This window comes from Megascapheus bottae, chromosome 35 (genome assembly GCF_031878675.1).
Source record: "Megascapheus bottae isolate mThoBot1 chromosome 35, mThoBot2.hap1, whole genome shotgun sequence".
In the NCBI taxonomy this organism is placed as follows: domain Eukaryota; kingdom Metazoa; phylum Chordata; class Mammalia; order Rodentia; family Geomyidae; genus Megascapheus; species Megascapheus bottae.
The window spans coordinates 1,183,147-1,201,880 of NC_143543.1; the positions used below are offsets into that span (position 1 = coordinate 1,183,147).

At 47.1% G+C, this 18,734-nt stretch overlaps 1 protein-coding gene across 1 annotated transcript in view; it reads left to right on the forward strand.

The window, feature by feature from the left end:
- The window catches only part of Pik3c2g (phosphatidylinositol-4-phosphate 3-kinase catalytic subunit type 2 gamma), a 36,886-nt gene extending 18,704 nt beyond the window's left edge, over nucleotides 1-18,182 (forward strand). Inside the window, exons 5-16 of the mRNA XM_090324543.1 lie at nucleotides 759-888; nucleotides 2,323-2,459; nucleotides 3,231-3,400; nucleotides 4,218-4,374; nucleotides 6,303-6,412; nucleotides 6,804-6,990; nucleotides 7,381-7,502; nucleotides 8,977-9,085; nucleotides 10,712-10,784; nucleotides 11,688-11,785; nucleotides 15,951-16,076; nucleotides 17,789-18,182. Coding sequence (XP_090180669.1) covers nucleotides 759-888; nucleotides 2,323-2,459; nucleotides 3,231-3,400; nucleotides 4,218-4,374; nucleotides 6,303-6,412; nucleotides 6,804-6,990; nucleotides 7,381-7,502; nucleotides 8,977-9,085; nucleotides 10,712-10,784; nucleotides 11,688-11,785; nucleotides 15,951-16,076; nucleotides 17,789-17,941 — 1,572 coding nt within the window. The 3' untranslated portion in view covers nucleotides 17,942-18,182. The remainder of the gene's footprint in view (nucleotides 1-758; nucleotides 889-2,322; nucleotides 2,460-3,230; nucleotides 3,401-4,217; nucleotides 4,375-6,302; nucleotides 6,413-6,803; nucleotides 6,991-7,380; nucleotides 7,503-8,976; nucleotides 9,086-10,711; nucleotides 10,785-11,687; nucleotides 11,786-15,950; nucleotides 16,077-17,788) is intronic.
- The last annotated feature ends 552 nt before the right edge of the window (nucleotides 18,183-18,734 follow it).

Consider the following 18,734-nt stretch of genomic DNA (forward strand, 5'->3'; position numbering starts at 1 on the left):
CTGCCTCCCCTCCTCCTCCTCCTCCCCTCCTCCTCCTCCTCCCCTCCTCCTCCTCCCCTCCTCCTCCTCCTCTTCTCCTCCCTCTCTTTAATCCCCAGAACTCTATAGTGCCCACCAAGCCAGACTTGGCCATAAGACAAACATCCCCGGCTCAAAGCCAGCTGTCCTTGGTGGCAAAGGTCAGGGGACACATTTTCCCAGGCGAGGACAGCCATGGCTTTGAGGGGCCCAGGCCAGCCGGGGCCAAAGCCCTGGCGTCAGAGCCAGGCGAGCTCACAGGTCAGTGAGCTCCACGCAGGAATCCCTCCACTCGGCCTCGCCTGGGTGGGCAGATCAGGCTGTAAACTAAGACCAGCGCCCGTCCTCAGCGTGAAATCCACGAGGCGGCCATGAGCGCCACAGGTCGGGAAGCCAAAAATCAGATTTTCCAGGCACCCTGGCTCCCACCTGTCCTCCCAGCTCCTCAGGAGGCTGAGATCTGAGGATCACAGGTTCAAAGCCAGCCCGGGCAGGAAAGTCCAGGAGACTCTGATCTCCAGGGAACCACCAGAAAACCAGACGTGGAGCTGTGGTTTAAGGGGTAGAGCGCCAGCCTGGAGGGAAAGAAGCTCAGGGACAGCGCCCAGGCCGTGAATTCAAGTCCTGGCAGCAGAACACCACCAAAACCCTCAACCAGATCCCGCTGGACATGGCTTGTGAGCAGGCTTTTCCAGGAACCTTCCAGAAGGACCTGGAACGCCTTGTTTTGCTGTCACCAGAGTGGAGACGACCTTCGGCAGGACATGCTCGTGCTGCAGCTGGTCGACCTGATGGACGAGCTGTGGCTGCGGGAAGGGCTGGACTTGAGGATGGTCATCTACCGCTGTCTCTCCACCGGAAGAGGCCAGGGTGAGTGGACACTGGGCCTCGAGCCCGCCGAGGGCCTCGCTATCCGGGCACCCAGACCCGGGTTCCATTCCTCAGTACCACATCCATAGAAAAAAGCCAGGAGTGGTGCTGTGGTTCAAGTGGTAGAGCGCCAGGCTGGAGAAAAACCCAAGGACAATGCTCAGGCCCTGAGTTCAAGACTCAGGACTGGACAAAGAAGAATTGAGTTGATTATGAATGTATTCGTTTGGCTGCCAGGGAGGGAGCCGACGGCTGGCTTCAGACATGGATGGGGCAGTCATCCTGTCTGCTGTCCAAGCCGCATTACGTGAGCGCGGGGACTTCACTGCCTTGCACACACACACACACACACACACACACACACACACACACACGTCACGAATCGGATGTGTGTGTGACACAGAGGGCATTTCGTTCACTCAAGCAGGAAGCTGTCTGTGAGGCAAACTGGAACGCCCTGCCCCCAATCTCCCGTCAGTGAACACGTCCTGGGTTCTGTTCTGTTTTGTTCTGGGGGTCAGTCAGACCCGGGTCTTGAACTCAGGGCCTGGGCGCTGTCCCTGAGCTTCTGTGCTCAAGGCTGGCGCTCTACCGCTTGAGCCACAGCGCCACTTTTGGCTTTTTGATGGTTCACTGAGATAGGAGTCAGAGAGAGAAATAGCACCATATACATATAATACCTTGTGTGATATAACATAATTGTGCAATATATAGTTATAGAATATATAGTGTATATTATAGATACTATATTATATGTGATATAAAATATATTGTATATATGTATATATCACATATACAATATATTTAATATCACATATACAATATATACATATATAATATATTTTATATTACATATATGATATATACATGTATTATATAATATATTTTATATTACATATAATATAGTATATATACATATAGAGCATATGTATACATATATAGTATATACATACTGTATACATATAGCATATACACATATATGTATATAATGTATTATACTGCATGTGATAGATATTATGCTGTAGGTCATATACAGCATAGAATAAGTATAATATATAACACGCATACATATATAACGTCATTATGCAATACACATATATACTATATTACTTACAGTATATACTACATGTGCATATCGCATAGAGCATGTCGTGTACATTATGTTGTGTAATTGCACGCTACATCATTCCATGTCCTGCACTACAATGTGCATCTGAGCGCATGCACCGTATCGTAGATGAGGTTGATTAGGTAGAGCTCGGTTATATGACCCGTCGTGCCTCCTGGCTTGCGTGGCCCAGACTCTTCCAGCAGCTCCACAGATGCCAGGCTGCAGGCGGGAGAGGTTTGGAGAGGAAGCTGCCAGCCCTCCCTCCCTCCCCTGTCCTGCAGCCCTCCCTCCCTCCCTCCTTCCCTCCCTCTCCTGCCACCCAGGTCTGGTGCAGGTCGTACCTGATGCCGTGACCCTGGCTGTGCTCCACCGCCACGCGGGCCTGCTGGGGCCCCTGAAGGAGAAGTCCATCCACTCGTGGTTTCGACAGCACCACCGCTGCAGGGCAGACTACGAGAAGGTGGGCGCTGGGGCCGGGGGGGAGGGGCACCCCTGGTGGGCGGGGAGTGTGGCCTAGTGGTCGAGTGCTTGCCTAGCATGCACGAAGACCCGGGTTCGATTCCTCAGTACCACATCCATAGAAAAAAGCCAGAAGTGGTGCTGTGGTTCAAGTGGTAGAGCGCCAGGCTGGAGAAAACCCAAGGACAGTGCTCAAGCCCTGAGTTCAAGACCCAGGACTGGCAAGAAACAAACCTTGAGATCTCATTCCCTCTGGTATGGGCCAAATGAGGATGAGCGAGTTGGCTTAGAAAGACAGACAGCCAGGAAATGAGAAAAACACATAAGCTCCCCCCCACCTGAAAATAATAATAACAATAACAACAACAACAACTTGGAGACTGGGTCCAAGGGTATTCTGCCTGGCTAGGAGAATTAAAGACGATTTGAACCCTGGGTTCAAATTCCATTTTCTTCTCTTTTATGTTCTGCCATTTACTCCCCCCCACACACACACACACAACTCCCAGCATCAGGACTTGAACTCGGGTCTATCTTGAACGTCATCGTCTTCACCTGCTCCCCCGTGGTGCCTCCACCACCTGAGCCAGGCCTCCCGGCCAGCCTTGCTGCTGGTGCATTCGATGGAGAGGAGAATCTCGGGGACTTGTGGCGCTGCGAGCCCAGCTCCTCCAGGCTTCGGCCTGCAGAAGAGAGGGCAGAGCCCGGCCCGGCTCTGCCCAGGGCATTGTCTCCGGGGCGATGGGGTCTTCATGGCGTCTCCTGCCCACAGGCCCTGCGGAATTTCTTCTTCTCCTGCGCAGGCTGGTGTGTGGTGACCTTCGTCTTGGGCGTGTGTGACCGGCACAACGACAACGTCATGCTCACCTCGGCGGGCCACATGTTCCACGTCGATTTCGGGAAATTCCTGGGTCACGCTCAGACGTGTGGAGGCATCAAGAGGTCGGGGCACACGTGGTTCACACTCAGCACAGAGAAACAAACACACTGGCCTCGTGCTTGCTGGGCAAAAACCCCACACACGGCTCAGGCCGGTCGTCCCAGCCTCTCAGAGGCTCCCGGTTCAAAGCCAGCCCGGGCAGGAAACGTCCGTGAGACGCTCATCTCCAACCACCCAGCGAAAAGCAGACGTGGAGCTGTGGCGCAAGTGGTAGAGCGCCAGCCTGGAGCTGAGGAGAATTCTCTGCCTGACTTATGTGCCTGTAACCTCCCCGGGTTCAGTATTTTCAAATTAATAATAATAATAGTGATATTAAAAGAGGAGGAGGAGGAGGAGGAGGAGGAAGAAGGGAGGAGGAAGAAGAGGAGGAGGAGGAGGAGGAGGAGGAGGAGGAGAAGAGGAGGGGGAGGAAGAGGAGGAAGAAGAGGAGGAGGAGGAAGAGGGGAGGAGGAGGAGGAGGAGGAGAAGAGGAGGAGGAGGAGGAGAAGAAGAGGAGGGGGAGGAAGAGGAGGAAGAAGAGGAGGAGGAGAGGAGGAAGGGAGGAGGAGGAAGAGGAGGAGCTGGGATGACATCGCTGAACGTGGTAGGTCTGTCCGTATCCACTGCCCCGACGTGTGGTCTGAAAGCGTGCTCACTCCAGCGGGACATAGTAGCGCCTAAGTTAACCTCCAGTCCCGTAGTTTTATGATCGTGCAGCCGTTAACGGGACGGGTCGTCAGCCTTCATCACCCCGGGGGTCTAAGGCTGTCCCCCTGCCCCTCTGCAGCCTACCTGCATCCTTACTGCCTGTCTTATGTGGTCGTGGTTGGTGGCTTCTAGGGACCGGGCCCCTTTTATTTTTACTTCGGAGATGGAGTACTTCATCACCGACGGTGGGAAAAACCCCCAGCGGTTCCAGGAGTTCGTGGAGCTCTGCTGCCGGGCCTACAACATCGTCAGGAAGCACAGCCAGCTGCTCCTCAGCCTGCTGGAGCTGGTAAGATGGCACCCGGAGCGAGCGAGGGAGACCCCAGCTCACTGTCCTCTCGGCAGCCTCCAGCCAGGGTGACACGAAAACCCCCCGCCCGACATCCCAGCCCCTCAGGAGGCTGAGGTCTGAGGGTCACAGGTTCAAAGCCAGCCCGGGGCAGGAAAGTCCAGGAGACTCTGATCTCCAGTGAAACCACCAGAAAAACCAGACGTGGAGCTGTGGTTCAAGTGGTAGAGCGCCAGCCTGGAGGAAATGAGCTCGGGGACAGCGCCCAGGCCCTGAGTTCAAGCCCCGGAACCAGCAAATAATAATAATAATAATAATAATAATAATAATAATAATAATAATAGATAATGCCTTCCGTTGTGCTATGCATTGGAATTTTCCAGGAATGCCTCGACATGACTGTGTGTTCCTACATCAGATTCCAGCATCGTGAGGTCGAATTGGTCCGGATTTCCCCGCCTGGTCTCAGTTCTAGTATTCGTTCATAACGCACGCATGTCGTGTGGTTTATAATGGGCGGGGTCTTCACCACCAAGAAAACTCTCCAAAAGGGCCAGGTCCCCGAACCCTGAGTCTCTTTAAATAATAAATTACCCAACCAGGCTTGACTCTGGTCTCTCTGGGAGAATGAAGCAAGCCTGGCTAGATTCCGGAACCATCTACTTCAGGAACCGAATGCTTATGTTACACCAGAAACTATAAATTTTTTCCCATTTGAGAAGGAAGGTGAATTTGGTACGTTCGAGGACGTACTATGTCTAAATGTCTACCGTGCTAAAAAAGAAAAAAAAACAACCAAGTACATCAAGAGCGTGATTCCAGATTTTAAGAACCGCCTGAACTTTCTACAGAAATTATAAAAAATAACACCTAACGCAGAAAAGTATAAATATTGTCTCTGGGTTGACAATAAAATGAGGCTGTGCAATACTTGAGCATGCTAAAAAGAATTTTTTTTTTTATTTTAGAAAAGAAAAGGCAGCTTGTCAAAAAGAATTCCGAATGCGATTCCTTTGTGTGGAATACAGTTTCTATATTGCAGTTAGGAAAGACTCAACATGTGATTTATCGTTAATGAAGCAGCCATTCAGGGAAAGGGCTGGACCATGTAAAGTTGTCTTAATGATGTTTTGATCATGAGGAAGGATGCAAATCATTTCTCACAAGTATTTAAGATAAAATCAGCGGGGTGACGTTTCTGGAATATACAAATATCTGCCTGTATTCTAATCGAACCAGGTTTGGCTTTTAAATCAGTAGGAACCAGAGGTCTAAAATTCCGATTCGACGGAGAAATCTTGGGTTTGGGCTCTCACAGAAACTGAGCTAAGACACAGACGCAGGCTGGATGGTGCAACGCGGTGAACAAAAGCTTCTGAAGTTGCCAGGAATTTAGGTAGAGCGCTGGCCTAGCATGCATGAAGACCCGGGTTCGATTCCTCGGTACCCCATGCACAGAAAAAGCCCGAAGTGGTGCTGAGGCTCAAGTGGTAGAGCTCCAGTCTTGAGAAAGTCCAAGGACAGTGCTCAGGCCCTGAGTTCAAGACCCAGGACTGGGAAAAATACATAAAAGAAGATATCTTCTTGGATTTGGGCAGTTATAGCCTTTTTGTTGTTTTATTCTTTAATGATCACGGTGAATCCTGACAGCTTGAAAAGAACACAAGATAAAGAAGCAAAGGAGTGAGATTGTTTTTTTTCTTGGTATTCCCATTTGAGGTCGGCCTCTCGCGCAGGGCTTTCTGGGGATTTATCTTGTCTTCTTCAAGATGAATATATATTTTGGGGTAACCCCTAAAGCCGTCTGTTCTTCCCAGGACGCAACCTGGCATCTGGGGAGGGGATGAAAGAGGATAAAACGGAGTCGTTGGATGGGCATGCGTCTCTCCAGTTTACGTGTGTGTGTGTGCGTGCGTGTGTGTTCACAGATGTTACACGCGGGATTCCCTGAGCTGGGAGGAATTCAAGACCTGAACTACGTCTATCGTAACCTCCGCCCTCAAGACACAGACCTGGAAGCAACCAGTTACTTCACCAGGTATGGACGGCAGGTAGACACCGTCCTTGGCTTTTTCTCAAGGCTGACGCTCTACCCCTTGAACCACAGCTCCACGTCTGGTTTTCTGGTGGTTTCACTGGAGATCAGAGTCTCCTGGACTTTCCTGCCCGGGCTGGCTTTGAACCTGCGATCCTCAGATCTCAGCCTCCTGAGGAGCTGGGACTCCTATCTCCAGTGAACCAGCAGAAAACCAGACGTGGAGCTGTGGTTCAAGGGGTAGAGCGCCAGCCTGGAGGGAAAGAAGCTCAGGGACAGCGCCCAGGCCCTGAGTTCAAGACCCAGGACACTCTCCGCACACGAGACGCGCCATCGCCAGGCAGTCTGGCCTGCGGTTATGGTTTTATTTATCTTTATTTTTTCCCTTCTCCAGGAAGGTCCGGGAGAGTCTGGAATGCTTCCCGGTGAAGCTGAACAACCTGATCCACATTCTTGCACAAATGTCAGCCGTGCACCCCACCAAGCCAGCTCGGGAACCCCACAAACCCCCCGCTCCCAGGACGGCCCCGAGGATCCAGCGAGCCACCGTTTTAGGGTTCAGCAAAACTCACCCCCGCCACGTAGGCCACAGCCCACCTTTGCTTTGTCTCGCACAACCTCTCCCAGCTTTGCCCTGCAAGCAAATCCTGAGCCAGAACCTGATGTTTTAAGCTGGGCGCTCACACCCGTCACCCCAGCTCCTCAGGAGGCTGAGATGTGAGGATCGCAGGTTCAAAGCCAGCCCGGGCAGAAAAGTCCAGGAGACTCTGATCTCCAGTGAGCCACCAGAAAACCAGATGTGGAGCTGTGGCTCAAGGGGTAGAGCGCCAGCCTGGAGGGAAAGAAGCTCAGGGACAGCGTCCAGGCCCTGAGTTCAAGTCCTACAACTGACCCCAAAAAACCCAAAATGGATTATCGCTTCGAATACCATTGACTTTGATTATTATTTTTTTTTGCCTGTTTTGCTACAGCTTTATCTGATCCAGGTGATACATGCAGACCAGAAAAGAATCCTGATAGAAAAATCGTTTGATCAGTTTTCTCAGCTTCACAGCCAACTTCAAAAGCAGTTTTCCTCACTCACCCTCCCAGAGTAAGGCATGGCATTTTTTTTTCTTTCCCCTTAAAGATATTGTACGTTTAGGATGTTCTGTCCCTCCTGCTTGTCCTTAAACAAAGAAAAGGAAAAGTTACAGTGATGGGTTTTATGTTTTTCTATGCGGAAGTGGCTCCAGGCTTGTTCTCGATATGGAGAAAGCTTGGGCTTCTTTGGCAAGTTTTGCGATTTTTTCTTTTCACCTTCCACCATTGATTTGGCTGGGGGGAAAAAAAAAGAAAAAATCAAGACCCATTTCATTGTTCACCAGTTATTGGAAATTTTCTTGGATTTTACATTGTTCGAAAATTGGATTTCCTGAAATGGTTTTCCGTTAAAAGACAAAATTGCAATTGCAGATGCAGGATTAAAGGAGATTTATGGACTCTTCTGGACAGTTAACAGAATTTGTTTCCGTTCCCAAATTTAAAACAAATACATGAATATCAGAGGCTTTCTTTAACACTCACAGTCCTGGCCACCAATCGTTAGCTTTCTAATTGTTCATGATAAAACTGGGTTTACTACATTTAATTTGTTATTATGTTCTTTTGAGAGCAATCATGAGAAGAAAAAATCATTGCGACCGTTCACATAATAATGGGGGGAAAAAAACATTTTACAACATAAGCTACAATACAATGAAAACAAACAAACTCATCTAATCTCCTGGAATTTTTCACTTTTAAGGAGCCAATTTCAGGTAATAGATTTTTAATATAAAAGAAAACCATGTCTTAGAAACATAAACTTCCCCCCAAAAGTTATGGAATTGCCCTGAAGTAGGGCCGAGTATTTGTATTTGTTTTATTTTCTAGTTTTTATTTAGGAATATGTTTGCGTTGGACCTGGGATTTGAACTCAGGGCCTGAACTTTTGTGTTCAAAGGCAGCGCTCTACCATTTGAGCCACAGCACCACTTCCAGCCTTTTTCTGTGCCAGTGGTACCACTCTACCACTAGGCCACGCTTCCAGCCAAGTCCATCAGACTTGATTTCCCCATTAGCCAGCAAAACGCTGGACTGGAGGTGTGTCTCAAGGAGTGGGGTGCCATCCTTCCATGAAAAATGCCACAACAGAAATGGATCTCGACAAGACGTGAAAAGCTGTTTAAGTCAAGAAAAGGGGAGGTGAATGGAAATCTCTCCGCCTTGTATGCCCTAGGCAGAGTTTGTACACCGGCTCTGCCCCAAGTTCAAGGCTCACAGCTCGGTCTAGAAATAAACCACGGAGGGCTGAGTTTCCTCTGACTCCTGGAAAACGTTACTCACTCTGTTTTCCCAAAGATTCAGACCAGCTGGAGCTCATGTGCATGTCGCTTGGTCAACAGGCTGCGTTCGTGAGTTCATTTATGTCCACAGCCAGCCCTGGAGAAGCCCTAGCATCTGAACTCTTTGGGGTGAGGGGGGGGGAAGAAAGCGGAAGAATAAACTTCAGACGCTACTGATTCAGCCCCCTTCTCCCTCTCCAGGTTCCCCCACTGGTGGCATTTACCCTTCGCGAGCTCAGATCACAAGAGATTCCGAGACCTGAACCGGTACCTAGAAGGGATAACAGGCGGATCGCAGGACGTGGCGGATGTACGACGGGGTGCACCGGGGGGTGACTGGATGTGTTCACGGAGAGTGCTCAGAAGGGCCTGTCCCAGGCCCCTACTTCTGCCTCCATTGTCCTTTACACACACATACACACACACACACACACACACACACACACACACACACACACAGGGAGCCTATGTTCCCTGGTTGAACCCCTTCATCGGTCAGGACGTTTCCCCCAGGCAGGGTAAACGTGTTGCGTGTGCAAGCCGTGACACCAGGCGTGTTTCTGTGCAGTTCCCCGGGTCCTCGGGTGAAACTCTAGCACAAACGCGGACACTGAAAGTCAGTTGCTTTACGAACAAGGCAATAAAACACAATTACTGTGCAGCCGTGATTCCGAAAGGCTCATGGGAGCTCAGAGCTTAAATTGCCATTTTTCACAGCCCTTCACGGGGAGAGAGAAAAAGAGAGGGAGGGGGGGGGGAGGGCTTGCTTATTCTTTTAACTCATTAAAACTAACTCATTCAACCCCTTCTGGGTGCCGTTTAGAGGCAAAGGAAAAAGAGTGTCTGTTCTATTCCAGTCTGGGTAAAGGATTTTGATTTTTTTTTTCCCCATAACTTGTTGGAAGCCAGAATACATGCGAGATGATTTGGGAAAAACCAGTCAGGTGTTTGACTTTACTCTCCAAAGAGGGGGACAAAAATCAATTATTTTAAAAGACAAGTGAGCTCCGATCATTGGTAAATAAATGTGAGGCGCCTCCAGAAACGCCCTGGTGGGTGAAGACGTGAGTTTAAAATCGCTCCGTTCATTTCCATGTCAAGTCTCTATGAGCTGCAGGTTTTTTCCTCATTGAAACACAATTAGACACTGGAATTTTTCTGCCCAGGGAGAACTGAGAAATACAGATCCTTCGGATTTATTATCTTTTCATTAATTATCTTTAGGCAACATTTTTTGGCCTCTCTCTCTCTCTCTCTCTCTCTCTCTCTGAATCATTTTTAGGTTCAGAATAAACTAATAAAGCACTCTTGTGGCCACAAAGAATATTTAGTTCATCTCCCATGCCCAAAGTAACAAAGGAAGATTCCAGAACGATAGAAACCCAGGGGAATCATTATCACGCGGTGACACGTTAGACGCTTGCTGGAAGGCCATCTTACCTGGTATTGAAGTTTAATAACTGTCGGGTAGTAAGGTCAAGCGTTACCCCAAAAAGAAAAAAAAAAGAATTGAGTAGCTGTCAAGAGGTAAAGAAAGTCAATTATTTTGTCTAAAAATTCTCCAGTCTGACGTTTGATTTTAATCATTCAAACTTCAAAAATAATGAGGTGAGCAGGTGCCGGAGCTTCTGGCTGTCACCCCAGCCCCTCAGGAGGCTGAGATCTGAGGATCGAGGTTCAAAGCCAGCCCGGGCAGGAAAGTCCAGGAGACTCTGATCTCCAGGGAACCACCAGAAAACCAGACGTGGAGCTGTGGTTCAAGGGGTAGAGCGCCAGCCTGGAGGGAAAGGAGCTCAGGGACAGCGCCCAGGCCCTGAGTTCAAGAACCAGGACTAGCACTCTGAAAGCCACTATGTACAGAAATGTTCTCAAGGAACAGTGAAAAAGAATAGCAAATAAACAAAAGAAATGAATAAATATGTATCTTATCTTTCAGAGCGATTGTGTACTTAGGTTTCTTCTCTCTGAGCCTGTACAGCGAACAACTGAAGACTCTTCACTTATGGACCTATGTAAGTAAATTCATCATAGTTCACAAGTGGGTGGAGGGATGGATAGACAGACAGACAGACAGACAGACAGACAGATGATAGATAGATAGATAGATAGATAGATAGATAGATAGATAGATAGATGGATGGATGGGAGGGTGGGTGGATGGATGGATGGGTGGGTGGATAGATGGGTGGATGGGTGGGGTGGGTGGATGGATGGATGGATGGATGCATGGATGGATGGATGGCTGGGTGGGTGGATGGGTGGGTGGGTGGGTGGGTGGATGGATGGATGGATGGATGGATGGATGGACGGACAGATGGATGGGTGGGTGGGTGAATGGATGGATGGATGGGTTGGTGGATGGGTGGGTGGGTGGATGGATGGGTTGATAGAATAGGATAGATGAAGACAAACAGATTAGCTGGTGGCTAAATTGATTATAGGTAAAGAAACATAAATAGATCATAGATTGATCATGGATAAACAGATAGATAGATGACAGATACACACGCGCATACACACATACATATATAACTCCCACTTAACCACAAAAAAGGCAGCAGTGGAGCTGTGACTCAAGTGGTAGAACACCAGCCTTGAGCAAAATAGCTCAGGTGCAGTCCCGAGTTCAAGCCTCAGGACTGGTGCTCACACACACACACACACACACACACACACACACACACACAAGAACCATTGGAGTGGGGAGAGATTCAAGGAATGGATAAGAAGGCTAACTATGATTGAATGAATGAATGAACGAATGAAGTAGCTCACCCACGACCGGCACATCCACATTAGGAGAAGCGCCCCTCTCGCCCGTGTCCTCTCCCTGTCCACCGATCTTCACAACATCCTGTGGTGGGGGAACCCCAAAATGTCACCGCCTCTCCCTGAAACTGTCACTGCTCCATCAGGTCAGACGCCGTCCGACGGGACCCCAGGGGTGCAGCTGGTGGTGTCCCACGCGGGCTCAAAGCTCACCGTCCTCGTGAAACACATGAGGAACATCGTGAGTGGGGCTCGTGGCCTCAGAAACATGTCACCCTGCCCTCGGGGACGCGTGTGTGCCAGCGCCAGTGAGAGAGAAGGCGGGAACACGGCCCCGGCTCTGTCTCACCGTCCTCACCGCCCCCCCCTGCAGATGATGCACCATGTCTTTTGCCAGTCCTGGGTCTTGAACTCAGGGCCTGGACGCTGTCCCTGGGCTTCCTTCACTAGGCTGAGGTCTGAGGATGGAGGTTCAAAGCCAGCCCGGGCAGGAAAGTCCAGGAGACTCTGATCTCCAGTGAACCACCAGAAAACCAGACGTGGAGCTGTGGTTCCAGTGGTAGAGCGCCAGCCTGGAGGGAAAGAAGCTCAGGGACGGCGCCCAGGCCCTGAGTTCAAGGCCTCATGACAGTAAATTTTTTTTAAAAAATAGGATTTGGCCACACATAATGGCAAATATCTATAATCCCACCAACAAAGCTGGGGGGAAATACGGCTCAAGGCCAACTCAGGCAAAGAGCCAGCGAAACCCCCCTCAACCCACAGGCCACCATCTCAGCTAGACAGGAGGCCTCGATAGGAGGCCGGGGGTCTGAGGTTCATTAGCTGGGAAAAAAAAAGAAGACATGGCCAGAAGCCTGGCTGGATTGGTAGAGCACCTGCTTTTCTAAAAGGCTAGGCACCATCAAAAAATAGAAAAAACAAACAATGGGAAGGAGGAAGAACTGGAGCTGTGTTGATGGCTAAGTCGTGTGCATGGTAAAGTTGGCGTTATCCCCCCAGCCAGCGTGCTTACTGGTAAATCAGTAAACTGTCCTATCAGCAAATTTGAATCAACCGAACTATCTACCTCTATATCTATATCTATATATCTATATGTTGGTATATATAATATTATAACATAATATAGTATGATATTAATTACTATTCATTATATCATAGACTATTATAGATTATTTTATTATTGTATTTATTCTTATTTTATATATTACATATTTTATTGTATATATTATATAATATATCAAAAGCCAGAACAGTGAACTGTTCTATCAGCAAATTTGTATCATCCAGACTATATATATAATATATAATATAATATATATAATATAATATATAATATGTATTGTATATCATATTACTTATTATTAATTGTATTATATATAATGTATCTCATATTACCTATTATTATATAATATAATGTGTATTATATTGCACATTATTAATTATAAATAATATAATATATTGTGTATTATTAATTATATTTTATTTTATTATGTTTTATAGAGAGCGATATAGATATATAGATATATATGCCAGCTTCGGTCTTGGACGTTGCCTGTGGTGACGCGTTCCCCGGGAAAGGCAGGCGTGGGTGCATGCTGACGCAGGGAATTCGCCTTGCTTGTGTTTGAACCCCTGACTTCTCTCCAGGCACGGGAAAAGCCATTCCCGTGCACGGATCCAGTACAGTCCACATTTCCATTGCAGTTGTCTGCATTGTCTTTCTGTATTTTTCTCATAACCTCTTTTTTTTTTCTGAATGGCTTAATTTGCCATTTGGCACACTCGGGGATGAGGAGGGCTTTTTGTCCTTTTTTATTACTGTTATTGTGATGTTTGGTCTCTGGCGTTGGCCTCTGGTTTTGATCGTTTTCTCATAGTCTACTCATGGCCGAATGATATTTTTTTTTCTCTAAAGCTTGCATTATCCCATAACTGGAAATGTTTAAACAAAAAAAGGGAGGGGTTAAAAAAGGGGAGGCAGAAAAAAATCTCATCAATTATTCAGGAAAAGATAATGACCTATTAAATTGAATTAAGCCTTGGATTCACTTACAAGGATTCTCAGAGTGTCTGATATTTTTAAACCCTCTTTATCCCCGTCACAGTCACATTCCTTAGAACATTTGACCTGACATTGCTCTGAAGTCTTTGCCTTCTTTTTTTTTTTTTTGGTAAAGCATCAAACTAGGGCCATGGGTCATGTGAGAAAAAGCCTCTGATAAATCATAACAATAATACTGCCTTGAGACTGGCGCTGGTGGCTCCTGCCTGCCATCCCAGCTACTCAGGAGGCTGAGATCTGAGGAACAAGGTTCAAAACCAGCCTAGGCAGAAAGATCCATGAGGATCTAATCTCCAATAAACCACCAAAACGCTGGAAATGGAGCTGTGCTTCAAGAGATAGAGTACCAGCCTTGATCACAAAATGCTCAGCGACAGTGCTCAGGTCCTGAGTTCAAGTCCCAGGATGGCAAGATAGATAGATAGATAGATAGATAGATAGATAGATAGATAGATAGATAGATACATAGATACATAGATAGATAGATAGATACATAGATAGACGGGTGGATGGATGGATGGATAGATGGATGGATAGATGGATGGATGGATGGATGGATGGATGGATGGATGGATGGATGGATAGATGGATGGATAGAGATAAACAACATGTATGTTAACTTAACAGCAGTTCTAAAATGCATCCACTTCAATATTAGTATAAACAGCAAAAACCAAATCTGGGTGAATTTCACATCTAAGCACAGCGAAATCGTCAAGGTTCTAGAAGAAAGCGCTGGTCTCTTTCTCATCCATCCACCATGAATAAATAGATTTAAAAAGAAAAAGACCCTTCAGATGACATGAGAAAACTTTACCTCGTTCAAGAGAATTTGCCAGGTGGAGAATTCTCTATCCCAGAGCTTTCAGATTTTTTTTTTAATACTTCAGGTTCAATGTTAAGTTGTTATTAAAGTCTTTGCGAAGGTCGTAAGACAGCCTAAGTGTTTAAAAAAAAGAAAAACTCAAGGTAAGAAAACAGCCAGACAAGTTAAAGTCAAGTCTCCTTTGCATACACAGAGAGGCAAAGGGGAAAATGCAAAGAGGAACAAGCTGGGCGTTTCTTTAATAGATCCTGGAAACTGTTTGAGGAGTCAGGTTTGATATCAGAAGTGGGGGGATGTGGATAAGACCGTTACGTGGGAATGAGGGAAATTTTCTCTTGAAACTTGACAAACCAATGTCAGCATTTGAAATGACTGAAAGCCTTTCAAAGTCTGCAGCCTGCCCCTGTTTTAAATGGAGAACCTGCAGTCTTCTTTCATTCTAATTTAAAAAAAAAAAAAATCCCAGGATATTTACCAAGGACATCGACTCAGAAAACAAAAGCCCACAGCTCCATCATGGCTTTAAAAACAAAATACTTGGTAAAGATGGATGCACTAAAGATTTATTATTTTTCTTTTCCCCTCTCTCCTCTTACTTTGTCTTGTTTCTTCAGCCTTGGTGCTTTGTGGGTCTTGAACTCAGGGCCTGGGCGCTGTCCCTGAGCTTCTTTCCCTCCAGGCTGGCACTCTACCGCTTGAACCACGGCTCTACGTCTGGTTTTCTGGTGGTTCACTGGAGATCAGAGTCTCCTGGACTTTTCTGCCCGGGCTGGCTTTGAACCTGCGATCCTCAGATCTCAGCCTCCTGAGGAGCTGGGACGTCAGGCCTGAGCCACCAGCACTCTGCCCATCCAATCGATTCTAAACGTAACTTAGATAATGCAGTGATTGTAGCCATTTTCAGTCTTACAAGTATATGAAAGGTGGCAGAGCGGATGGTTATTTTAATTAAGCCGCTTTAAAATGTGACATTACAGGTATGGGGTGTCCCCTCATTAAATGCTTTATCTCCTTTTTACGTGCTAAACTTGAAATTTTCAGATTCCCAAATAGCCCTGCAGTATCCCGAGGCAAAATATTCGCATCTCAGCTGGGGGTTAATATCCATCTTTTAAGTCTGTCAGAAAAAAAAAATGCAGATTTCGATTTTTGCTACCAAAAAAAAAAGTTAAAATACATTATACCTAATGACCTTCTAACCGGAACCCTCTCGACACAACACTTACGTTTGGAAATTGTGTTATTACTTGTGAATATTTGTTATTTACCTTTAAGCAGTTGCTCCAAGGAGCTGCCTTTGGACAAAGCTGTTGATGATTTCTTTTTTTGCCAGTCCTGGGCCTTGAACTCAGGGCCTGAGCACTGTCCTTGGATTTTCTCAAGGCTAGAGCTCTACCACTTGAGCCACAGCACCACTTCTGACTTTTTCTGTGTATGTAGTACTGAGGAATCGAACCCGGGTCTTCGTGCATGCGAGGCCAGCGCTCTACCACTCACGACCGCTTTCTTCTGCAGTATCTCCCCGATGGCTCTCCTGCCACCGCACACGTGGAATTGTGTCTCCTGCCCCGTTCCGGCCGTGATCGCCAGAGGACCACCAAGAGCGTGCCAAAATGTGCCAACCCCACGTACAATGAGATGGTGAGTGTCACCCGGCCCCACGGGGGCCTGGTGTCTCGGGCAGCCACCCAGGGTGGGAGATTTCTCAATAATGGGCAAAGGAATGATAGTTCCTCCCTCTGCCAATAAACAAAACAAATAGCAATCGCGGACCCGAGACACGAGGCCTACTTCCACAAAAGCGCCTTGTTTCTAGGTGGTATCATGTGGACATAAAAACCATCTCAGGAAGGTGCCAGACGCTCTGGGCCCTGCGAGGATACGATCTAGCATGGCCCCCGGAGACCAGGCCACTCTGGGAAGCAGGCCTGGCCCACAGCGGCCACTGAACGTGGGGTTTTTTGTTTCTTTTTGTTTCTTTTTCCTGTTCACATTCTCTCTGGCTCCGGCGTCTTTTCACTCATCTTATTTTTCCATGTTTATCTTTCCTCACCCGATTATTATCTGTCCGACGGCATGTCTTGTGTGTCACTTGATCCCAGACAGACAGATAAAGAAGGTAGAGACAGACAAAAATACGTAATAGGTGTTAAGTCAGGCAGGCGGATACCTGATAGATATATATTGATATTGAAAGAGGACACGACATAACAGATGACAGATATGGTACATAGACAAAGAGATGAAAGACAGACAGGCAGACACAGGCAGATAGGCGGACAGATAGGTAAACAGGGAGGTAGGTAGACAGACAGACAGATTGGTAAATAGATTGGTAGATAGATAGATAGATAGATAGATAGATAGATAGATAGATAGATAGATAGATAGATAGATAGATGGATGGATGGATGGATAGATAGATAGATAGATAGATAGATAGATAGATAGATAGATAGATAGGTAGATAGATAGATTGATTGATCAAAACACAAGAGTATTTACAGCCTAATTAGGCCCATTCTTCAAAAGGGATTAGAGAAAACAAAAGGAGTATTTTCATACATATTCACGGTAATAGTATTTTCCTGTCTTGTGGCCTTGCTTGCCTCATCCACATTTTATTAAACCAATGCACATATTCCATAGTTAAAATCTACATGAGATGGAAGTCAACTGCAATCATAAAGTGACTTCAGTGTGCGTTCAAGGATAGATCTGAGCTGCAGGAGGAAATCGCAAACATGGGCCCGTCTTTCCTCCTGCGTCTTCCGTGAAGACTCATGACGCTGGGGTACCAGTGAGACGCAAGTCAATTCACGGACAAGCTAGAGGCACTGAATATTTAAATGTATTCCTACTGAATAAATTACAGTCTCTCTACATTTGAAGCGGGCAGGTTTTAGTAGAATAAGGAAATTCTACAATTCTTAGCAAAATAGACTTGCATTAAATTTGGTTTAAATGTCGTTTTCCGGAACGAATGCCAGTCTGGAAAGATTCCTTGTTAACCATTCCACTCCAAAGAGCAAGACGGGAGCAGCCACAATTTATTTTTATTAAAAATAATCACCAGCCAGGCCGTGGTGGCTTAGGTCTGTCACCGCAGCTCCTCAACAGGATCTGAGGGTCACAGGTTCAAAGCCAGCCTGGGCAGGAAAGTCCAGGAGACTCTGATCTCCAGGGAACCACCAGAAAACCAGACGTGGAGCTGTGGTTCAAGGGGTAGAGCGCCAGCCTGGAGGGAAAAAAGCCCCGGCCCTGAATTCAAGTCCCCAGGATAGGCCTCAAAAAACTAAAATATTTTCAAAGCAATGATGAAAATAAAGATGCATTCTTTTCCTGTTCTTCAGGTTGTGTATGAGGATGTCACAGAGCTGGAAGGACGGGTCTTAATGCTTGTTGTAAAGAGCAAAGCTGTGTTTGTGGGAGCTGTTAATATCTACCTCTGCACCGTTCCACTCCACGAAGAAAAATGGTACCCACTGGGAAACAGCATCATTTGACCGCGGCTATGAAATTAGGAATTATGCACTCATCACTGGGGTGGGGATTTGCTTTTTTCCTCTCTCACTTCTAAGTTTCTCACACAAAGCAAGTTATGTTCGTGGTCAAAGACAGAATGGACTGTGAGGGGCTCAAGAAGACGACTCGAACTCGGTCTTTCGTGGGTGTTTCCGCGCCAGGTTTCTTTCTTTTCTTAGGATTGATTCCCTTTACAAAGAGTGTCGATGTGCAAAAGAATAAAGAGCAATTGAGTTGTGTGTGTGTGTGTGTGTGTGTGTGTGTGTGTGTGTGTGTGTGTGTTTGGGTCTTAAACTCAAAACGTGGGCGCTGTCCCTTTAGCTTTTTCCCTCCAGCCTGGCGCTCTACCATTTGAACCACAGCTCCACGTCTGGTTTTCTGGTGGTTCATTGGAAATCAGAGTCTTGTGGACTTTCCTGCCCAGGCTGGTTTTGAACCTCCATCCTCAGATCTCAGCCTCCCTCCGCATCTGGCTCAGTTTCTAAACAAAAATAATTCATATATAGCCAGGTGTCGGTGACTCAGGCCTGTCACCCCAGCTCCTCAGGAGGCTGAGATCTGAGGATCACAGGTTCAAATCCAGGCTGGGCAGAAAAGTCCACGAGACTCTGATCTCCAATGAACCACCAGAAAACCAGACGTGGAGCTGTGGCTCAAGTGGTAGAGCGCCAGCCTGGAGGGAAAGAAGCTCAGGGACAGCGCCCAGGCCCTGAGTTCAAGACCCAGGACCAAGGGGAGGAAAAAAGAAAGCAAGACACCAGTGGATGCGAGCTC